Here is a 10,350-nt window from a genome sequence, read left to right on the forward strand (position 1 = left end):
TGGGATCTTTTGGCTTCTGAATCAAGGGATGGAGCACAGGCTTGAATGGCCACCACACCTGGTATAAACTGCATTTTAAGTTAGCATACTGTTGTGTGGGAGATTGTGGAGAAAGAAAGGAAGATGGAATACCAGATGGGAAATTACAAAAAAAAAAAAAAAAAAAAAAAGATTCAGGTAGTAGTAAGTAGTTTTTCAATTTCAGTAATGGAAGCAGAGTTATAAACTTTGGTAACAAATGGAATATTCAGGAGGTCAGAGAGAGCAAGAAGTGAGGGACAGCTTTCAGGTCTTGATTTGGGCATCTCAGTGTCACAGCCACTCAACCTAGGGCAACCTTTTCCTCCTCTGACCTTCAGTCCCTACATTAGGGCTCTCCACAGAAACAGATCAATGGGATGCATATTATCAAGACAATTTAAGGAATTTAGAGCACACAGTTATCCAAAATCGTCAGGGCAGGCAAGGGACATCTAATGCTGTGGTCTGGAGGCTTAAGTCTTCCTTCCTAGGGTCTTGTCTTAATTTGGATTCACAACTGGATCAACATATATTACAATGCTTTACTCAGCTTATTGATTTAAACGTTAGTCACATCTACATTCACAGCAACTAGACTGGTATTTGACTAAAAGCTAGGGGAAATGGGTACCACAGTCTAGTCAAGCTGATAAATAGAATTAGCCATTCTGTTGCCTTTGATCTTAAAATAGTTTTCAGACTGGTTCCTTTGTCTCCATTGTTACTGGCTTAATCTGGGCTTGAGTTATCCTTGCAGAATTAATTCATTCCAGTTGGAAATCGCATAGCTCAGTGGTAATGCAAGGAATGCAGGGCTCTTGGTTTTATCCTATACTTATGTACTAGGTACTTTGTCAAATCATAAATGGATGCTTTCTTTTATAGAGTGTCACCTCTCACTTTAATAATGCTGTAGAACATTTCTTGAAAGACTGCCTTATAAAATGTTTACTTGTAGACGAAAAATACACAAGAAACGTTAAGTACTGAGAATGGCTGATCTGTGTCTGTTTTTTTTAAGACTTAAAAACCTAAGCTCGTAGCCGGGCGTGGTGGCGCACGCCTTTAATCCCAGTACTTGGGAGGCAGAGGCAGGCGGATTTCTGAGTTCGAGGCCAGCCTGGTCTACAAAGTGAGTTCCAGGACAGCCAGGGCTATACAAAGAAACCCTGTCTCGAAAAAAACCAAAACCAAAACCAAAACAAAACAAAAACCTAAGCTCGTGCCTTTAATCCCAGCACTTGGGAGCCAGCCTGGTTCACAGAGGAGTTCCAGAACAGCCCAGGCGACACAGAGAAACTTGTCTTAAAAACAAAACACTTTAAAAACTGTGAATATATTGGAAAATCAGACAATATCTAAACTAGCGCCTCCTTTAATATCCTTACAGGGAAGCCCTGTGCCAAGGGGGAGAGAATTTTGCTCCTTTTAGGTTCTTTATATATCAGTTTACCTGTTCGATTGCACTCAGTCAGATGAGCACCACAAGCCTTCTCTCTCTACCAGAAATGCACCGGAGCACAAGTCACTTTGGTTTCTCAAACTCCAGCTTCACCAGTGCCTACCGCGGGCAGGAAGCTGAAACTTCCGTCGTCGTTAATGCTACCTTTTTATATCTAACCTCATAATGCTTCTTTTTGTTGCAGCCATTGCACTGTGTCGAAATCTGTTTACATAACTATTTTGCTACTGTGTTGAGGACAGACTAGAATAAGCCTGGGACGGACCACGGAACTCCGAAATGTTTTCGCCAAAAGAATCACCGTGCTGGACTTCGGGTGATCACCGGGAGGGAAAACCCGGGAGACTTGGATTAGACTTCGATCTCGGTGCCCGAATGCCAGGAGGCCACGGGATATCTGCCCTGTCTACTTCCTCCTCGCTGCTCGCCTGCTGCTGGCTCACAGTTCACCAGCACTAGAAGATCCACTCGCTAGCCGAGCGCCGCCCTCCTCGCGCGTGCGCAATTCCTTTCTCTTCCGGGGGTGGGTGGGTGAGGGGTGTGGCTTGGGGAGCCCCAGGGCTGGTCCGCGTCTCCTAGCCCAGCGTCGCCCCACCCCGCCCCGCCCCGCCCCGCCCCGCCCCTGCCGCGCACGTCGCTCGGGGGGCGGAGCCTCTGCCAGGCGCCCAGTCAGCCACCGTCCCAGCCTGCCCCGCGCGGGCCAACGAGAGCCAGCCCAGTGACTCACCTCTGCCGCGCTAACTCTTCGCAGCTCTTCCCATCGCACACGCTCACCCCCGGGTCGAGATGGCGGCGGCGGCGGCGGCAGCGGCGGCGGGGGACTCAGACTCCTGGGGTGAGCAGAAGTTCCGGCCCAAATGTGGGCTGTGGCGGCCCCGCTCCCACGCGTGTACTAATGCGACTCGCTCTCTTCCGTAGACGCGGACACGTTCGCTATGGAGGACCCGGTGCGGAAGGTCGCGGGCGGCGGCACCGCCGGCGGGGACCGCTGGGAAGGCGAGGACGAGGACGAGGACGTGAAGGTAGGGCCGGGCCGGGGCGCCAGGCTACGCGGGTGGGCGCCGGCTGAGGGCGGGGAGATCGGGCCCCGGCGGCGCCGCCCGGGCCTGCGGGCCGTGGGTCCCGCGTGAGCGTCGGCCCGGAGGTTCCCTGGTTCCCTCGGCTGTACGGCCATGTGGGCAGCAGGCGGCGGCTTGTTCGGCCGGACTCTGCGGAGGGTGGTGGCCGCCTGGGCCCCAGCCCTTCACCGAGGGTCCGCTCTCTGGCCTGGAACCTAACTGGCGACGAGAAGTGACAGCAGCAGTCCGGTCGGCCCACGTGCTAGCCTCGCAGTCCAGAACCTCTCCCCGAAACTAGGCGAACAGATCGGGAACTCGGTTTCAGTGTTTGTCCCATATGGAAAGTCGTGGACCCGCCTTTCCTAGTTCGGCTCTCCCATGTGTCACTAACTTCGGTATGATTGTGAAGGCCGGTAGTTCGTTTGAGCGATTAGATGGAGAAAATACATAGATTTTTCTAAACTAGAATTGGAGTAGTAAAACAACTTTTAGTTCTCCCTTCCCCCACCCTGTGGTAAGAAGGATGGACTGAGAGCACTGAGATAACCATCCGGTTAGTGGACAGAACTGTGAACTCTGAAAAACAGAGTTAACAGTTATTCATCTACACAGGGACAGACAGGCTTAGGGAAAAAAAACAAACCCAAAGAGTTGGTGGTTGTGGTAGGCCAGGGGCCAGTGGTTTTTTTTTTTTTTTTTTTGTATTGTAAATTCGAGTCCTATTCACCTTTATTGTTTGTAAAAACTCGCACGGGCTCATCATACAGCTTTAGATATACTGTTTGGATTTTTCATTTTTTCATTTTTACTCTGAACTTTGCTGAAGTGTATGTCTACTTTAGCAGACAGCCTGAATTTGAGGAATGAAGTGATCTTTGTATATACATTGAAGTTAATAATAGTGTTGTTGACTGGCTACTTATGTGCTTTCTTTATCTATTGTATGTATACACTTGGGCATGGTTTGTTACCGACCTTCTATTACCACATCACAGCAGATTTTCAGTTTTAACTTTTCACTTTTGCTAGGAAGTAGAAGTTAGAACATCTTATAAAGTTAAAGAAGTTAAAGTTAAGAGATGGGAGTAAGTTTAAAACAAAACAGGGGGCAGTGGGGGAAATTAGAGGAAGCCGGAATAAATTCCAGAAAGTTGTTTAAAGCTTTTCAGTAATGATGCCATGTAGTATCTACCTGGGATTATGGAATCTAAATGGTGTCATTCCTGATGTTTATAATTCTTATCACTTAACAGTGGTTGTGAACCTTCCTGGTGCTGTGAACTTTTAGCTTGTATTTAACATGTTGTGGTGGTGACCCCCTCCCAAGCATAAAGTTAGTTTTTTGCTACTTTATAACTAATTTTGCTGCTATTATGACTTGTAAATATCTGATGCAGGATATCTGAGCTCTGAAAGAACCACTGTATAAGAGCTAACTGGGGAAACTTAGAAGTGAGTTACTTGTAAAAACCACCTTGTCCACTCACTCTCCCAGTGCAAACTTACTTTGGTATACATAACCAGTCTTATACATAGTGTTTGAAGTTGATGTTGCAGATTGGAAGCTGATTGTGTCCATCCTGTTGTAGTGTTGAAATTTTGCTTTATTTCTATTCTCATGATACAGTATATAAAAATAGTTTTTGACTCCTGGGTTTTAGACTCAGACTGGATTATGTTACCTTGGCATTTTCTAGTTACTCTTTCTCAATATGTAAATAATCATAATGAGACTTGCATTACATACTTTTTTTGTTATTTTTGCATGTTTTGTTTTGAGACTTGTTCTCACTGTGTCAACCAGGCTGGCTTGGAACCTCACAGAAGTCTACCTGGCTCTGTCTCGTGAGTGCTGGGATTAAAGGAGTACACCACACCACCATCAGAATTACTTTTTTTTTTTGGTTTTTCCAGACAGGGTTTCTCTGTATAATCCTGGCTGTCCTGGAACTCACTCTGTAGACCAGGCTGGCCTCGAACTCAGAAATCCGTCTGCCTCTGCCTCCCAAGTGCTGGGATTAAAGGTGTGCGCCACCACGCCTGGCTTACAGTGTCTTAGCTTAGTTACTCGCTCTAGTTGACTGTCCTTTTTAGTATTTTGCCTTTCTGATTGTTCAGTAGCTGTCTTGCAGTGACCAAAATGGACTTAAGCTGTAGACCTTAATATTCATGGAGGAGGACAGACTTTTTCACAGTATAAAGGTGAAACCTAGTGGCTAGAGAGATGGCCTAAGAGCAGTGTTCTCTTCTAGAGGGCCAGAGTCAGATTCCTAGCACTTACATCACAGCTGTCTGTGGCTTTAGCTCCAGGCATCTCTGTCCTTGTAGACCTGCTGTCACACGCACATGCATATCCACAGGTAGGCAGGCATACTTTTTTTTTTTTTTTTTAGAACTAATGAGTGTACATCTTATTTTTACTTAGTATTTACTTAGACTTTTTCTTACTATCCTGATACGCAGAGGTAGCAGGAAGAAATGTTTACTTTGTGTGTGTGTGTGTGTGTGTGTATTATGAGAATAACTAGAGTAATGTGCAGGATGTAGATGCAGGATTGAGTACCTACTGAAAGCATGGGCAATGCAGCTTTAAAGCCGTTTTACTAGATTCCCTATGTTCATTCCAGTTGAACAGGTTACAAATTAGGTTTATTATTCGAAAGGTGAACAAAGGAAACTTTTGATTGTGTTCAGCTGTCTCAGGCATTTTGTTTTATTTTGTTTTTGTTGCTTGTTTGTTTGTTTCAAGACAGGGTTTCTCTGTAGTCCTGGCTGTCCTGGAACTTTCTTTGTAGACCAGGCTGGCCTTGAACTCAGAAATCCCCCTGCCTCTGCCTCCCAAGTGCTAGGATACCACCACCGGGCTTGTTTTTTTTTTTTTTTTTTTATGTTTCGTTATTTCAGGCAGGTTCTCATGTGGCCCAAGGCTGGCCTCAACCTCAGCCAGGTGAATTCTGGGACCTTGCCTAACCCTAACCCTAACCTTGCCTACAGACATTTGAGAACTAGGATTGAAGGCATGTACAACTACTCCTAGTTTATGACTCCTTGGGGATAGAACTAAGGGCAAGCCACCAACTGAACTACATCTCCAGCCTTTAGCTGTGTGTTTCTCTAGTTGCCTTGTAGAATTTATTACACAAGGTCTCAGAACTGACCCAGATGAATGCTATGCACTAATCAGCCAAGCCTTACTCATTTACTTTAAGGATCTATCCAAATTAATAATACAAATCCTCCAGAATAAGGACATCTTTTTTCAAGTATTAGCACTTCTGAGGAATAGGATCTATATTTAATTTTTATTTAATTTTATTTTTGGGGCAGGATCTCCAATTTGGATCTTCTGGCTTCAGCCTTCCAATATTTTTTATTTTTATTTTTTTGGCTTTTTTGAGACAGGGTTTCTCTGTATAGCCCTGGCTGTCCTGGAACTCATTCTGTGGACCAGGCTGGCCTCAAACTCAGAAATCCGCCTGCCTCTGCCTCCCAAGTGTTGGGATTAAAGGCGTGGGCCACCACCGCCCAGCCAAAGTTCTTTTAAGTGGTGTGTGTGATTTCAAGATTTTTGTTTTAGAGAAAAATATGATTACAATAGGGTGACCATTTTGCCAGAAAGTAGGAAATCTTTTGTTTTCATTAAGGAGTGTATGGTATAGCCCAGGATAGTGGATAGAACCCAGGGCAAGCCACCAACTGAACTACAGTGTACAGATTCACAGTGTACTAAGGATGGCCTTGAATTGTCTCCTCCCAAGGGCTGTGATGAGAGCTATGTGCTAGGTACCTTGTTTATGCAATTCCAGTTATGGAACTCAGGATGGTTTGACACTACCTACTGAACTGTACCCCAGCCCTGCCTTTTTTGGGGAGGTAGGGGAGCAGTCTTGTTGTATACATTAGGCTGGACTGAACACTCAAGCTTCCCCTGCCTCAACCTTCTTACAAGTGTTGGCTGAATATTTGTATCTTAAAGAGAATATTTTTCTATAAAATAGTAAATTTCACTTAGAGAGCTTTATTTTTGTGTGTGGACATACATGCTACATGGTATGTATCAATCAGAGGACAACTTGGGAATCAGTTATCTCAATTTTTTTTTTTTTTTTTTTGGTTTTTTTCGAGACAGGGTTTCTCTGTTTAGCCCTGGCTGTCCTGGTTTTTTATTGAAAAACATTTTACTTATTTTATTTGTTGTACTGGGCCATTACAGATAAATTAGTTACTTGTTTAGTGTTTGATTGGGGTTTTTAAATATTAATTTTACATTATATTTTGTCTGCATGTGTGTATGTGTACAATGTGTGTGCCTGGTGCTCATGAAAGTTAGAAGACAGCATCAGATGCTATGGAACTGGAGTTAGAATTGTGAGCCAGGTCTTCTACAAGAGCAATAAGTGCTTTAAAACACTGAGCCAGCTTTCCAGCCCTAGTATAGAATTTACTGAAATAATTATTTTGACTTAAGATGGTAAAACATTTAGCTTTCTTTTAAAAACTGAATTTTTTTTTTTTAAAGATTTATTTATTTATTATATGTAGGTACACTGTAGCTGTCTTCAGACACTCCAGAAGAGGGCGTCAGATCTTGTTACAGATGGTTATGAGCCACTATGTGGTTGCTGGGATTTGAACTCCGGACCTTCGGAAGAGCAGTCGGGTGCTCTTACCCACTGAGTCATCTCACCAGCCCCTAAAAACTGAATTTTAATGAGAAGGCTAGCCTTATCAGTTCTGAAGTTGCTTAGAGCAGAAACTACATAATTTACTGAGTACTAAAAAGTTGTTTTTCCAGTAAGAAATTATGTGGTATCCTGTGGGCTAGGGATATAGCTCAGTTGGTAGAGTGCTTGCCTAAGATACATGAAACTCTGGGTTCCATTTCCAGCATTATGTAAGCTTGGTATGATAGTGGTACCCCTCCTCTAATTTCAGCACTCAGGATAAGAAGTTTAAGGTCGTCTGCTCATGGGGAGTATCTTAGGTTTTTATTGCTGTGAAGAAACACCAGGACCACCACAACTCTTATAAAGAAGTATATTTCATTGGTGCTGGCTTACAGTTTCAAAGGTTCAGTCCATTATCATGGTGGGAAGCATGGCAGCGTGCAGACCTGATGCTGGAGGAGCCAAGGGTTTTACATACTTGTAGCGAGAATCAGAGACTGTCAGCCAGAGACAGGTAGCCAGGAGGAGACTCTTTTCCACCCTGGGCAGAGCTTGAGCATAGGTGGAGCCCTCAAAGCCCCAACCCACAGTGATACTTCCTTCAACAAGGCCACATCTCCTAATAGTGCCACTCTCCATGGGCCAACCATTCAAAATCTGTGGAGGTCAAACCTATTCAAATCATCATAGGGAGTTTGAGGTAGCTCTGGGCTACTCTGCCTTTAAGAAGAAAAAAATCAAAAAGGTTTGCTGGACCAAACTGAGGGAAAAAGGAGAGAAATATATGTTAACTCCTGGGCTATTGCTATGGGGTAGAACAACTTTAACTGTTCTTTTGAAGCTATGCCCATTTGACAGTCGATAATTATGTATTGCTTCAGTTGGAAAGCATTTTCAGCCTTAAATACATTTTTCTCAATGTATACGATAATCCACATTTTCATATTATGAAAATGACAGGACCAACCAACTGTTAGGTACATTATTAGAAAACTTTTTAAAAATAATGTTAGAACTTTTTGTTTTCCTTTTAATAGTTGTGTTTGGTTAAGAAATAGATTTTGAACTTGAAAGCATCTCAAAGAGATGTCTTTGAGAGAAATGATTCAAATGATACTGGGTGACTAACTGCAGGGCATAAGTATTAAATACATGAGTAAAGTATAAACAGCTTCTCTCTAAAGAAGCTGGCCAGTTTATGAAGACAACCTGAATGTTTTTTGTTATAATCTTAAAGTCCAGACTGGCTTAGAACTTCACAGGTAACAAGTTGACCATGAACTCCTGATTCTCCTGTCTCCACACTCTGTGCTGGGATTACAGGCATATACCACTAGCATGCCTAAATCAGATTCCTGCAGTGTTTGGTGTTTGTTTCAGTAATGGAGATTGAATCCAAAACTTCATGCATTCTGTGCAAATGCTATATCAATTGAGCTATATTCCAGCTTCTGGGAAAGGTATTTTTAATAGGATATTAATAGTTTGTGTCTTGAACCAAATAACACTTAGGTTTTTTTGAAGTGACAGGTAAGCTTACTGTCTCTATTTTAAGTGTCTTGCAACACTTTTGTCATTGTATCTGGAGAACTTGCCAGCGTTTACAAGGACCTCGCGGTTACAGGTTAGTCTGCTCAGTTTCCCTACAGCAGCTGCGGTAGGCATTCTGTGCCTACATTTACTTTTCATAACTAAGGGCCAGAGTTTTTAAAAATTCCTGTGGAACCAGGCATGGTGGCAAACGCCTGTAATCCCAGCATTTGGGAAGCAGAGGCAGGTGGATTTCTGAGTTCGAGGCCAGCCTGGTCTACAAGGTGAGTTCCAGGACAGCCAGGGCTATACAGAGAAACCCTGTCTCGAAAAACCAAAAAAAAAAAAAAAAAAAAATTCCTGTGGAAAGCTACCTAGCCTTCTTGGATAGTGCAGCTATATTTGATCTCTTAAACGAATTAATGTGATAGTTTAGTAGTAATGTCAGGGCAGGCTTGTTGCATGTGTTTGAGGGTAATGGTAATAGACATGGCTTGCTTTTCATGGTCCTTTGTGCACTGAGGCTGGTGTCATGACTCTGCCTAGAATTTATTTACAGGAACTGCCTTTTTTTACTATCAAAACCTATTTTGGCCTGGCATGATGGCACATGCCACAAATCCCAGCATTCTGGAGTTAAAGAGATTCATGAGCTCAAGGCCACTCTAAACTACATAGCAAGACCCCACTACAAAACAGACAATATTTCAAGAACTGGAATCTCTGATAAGATAGAGAATTTCTAAGTAGCCTCCTGTTTTTATGGATATGAGCTGGGTTTATCTTTTGTGGGAAACCAGAGAGTGATAAGGATAGAGGGTACAGAGTTGGTGAAATTTTCTCATGACTTCTTGGTACCAGACAGAAGCTTGAAGATCAGTTTCTTTAAATTTCCAAACCTACCAATGGCCGGTCAGTGGTGGTGCACGCCTTTATAATCCCAGCATTTGGGAGGCAGAGGCAGGAGGATTTCTGAGTTCGAGGTCAGCCTGGTCTATAGAGTGAGTTCCAGGATAGCCAGGGCTACACAGAGAGACCCTGTCTCGGGAAAAAAAAAGCCTACCAATGGCAGGTTGAGATTTGAAGGTTGTGTAACTAATACAGTTGCATGTATCTGGGCATATTTTACATACTGGTACCTACCTTAGGTACCTAGTATGTATCTTTTTTTTTTTTTGAGGTCTAAATCATGGTTTAAATTGACAAGTGGTTATAAAAACATTTACTTGGGGGCTGGAAAGGTTGCTCATGGGGTAGGAACATTGACTCTTCCAAAGAATCCAGGTTAGATTCCTAGCACTTCTGTAGTGGCTTACAACTGTAACTCAGGTTCCGAGGCATCTGAACCCTCTTCTGGCCTCTCAGGGCCGTGGGCCACATGCCCGGCTAGACATTTTCTTGTATGTATAATTATTCCTGTCTGCTTGTATCCATCCATTGCAGCTTTAATGGGGTGTGGGGTGGAGGAGAGATTTTTTATTTCTTGCTGGATGTATAAAGCTTCTCTCTTTTATTTTATTTTGTTTTATTTTATTTTATTTATGTAAGTACACTGTAGCTGTCCTCAGACACTCCAGAAAAGGGAGTCAGATCTTGTTACGGATGGTTATGA

At 43.4% G+C, this 10,350-nt stretch overlaps 1 protein-coding gene across 1 annotated transcript in view; it reads left to right on the forward strand.

Moving 5' to 3' along the window:
- Positions 1-2,175: 2,175 nt before the first annotated feature.
- Positions 2,176-10,350, forward strand: part of Eif3j (eukaryotic translation initiation factor 3 subunit J) — a 26,464-nt gene continuing 18,289 nt past the window's right edge. The window contains exons 1-2 of the mRNA XM_021195210.2: positions 2,176-2,318; positions 2,402-2,505. Of these exons, the coding sequence (XP_021050869.1) occupies positions 2,270-2,318; positions 2,402-2,505 (153 nt within the window). The 5' untranslated portion in view covers positions 2,176-2,269. The remainder of the gene's footprint in view (positions 2,319-2,401; positions 2,506-10,350) is intronic.

This window comes from Mus pahari, chromosome 3, assembly GCF_900095145.1.
Source record: "Mus pahari chromosome 3, PAHARI_EIJ_v1.1, whole genome shotgun sequence".
Classification (NCBI taxonomy): Eukaryota; Metazoa; Chordata; class Mammalia; order Rodentia; family Muridae; genus Mus; species Mus pahari.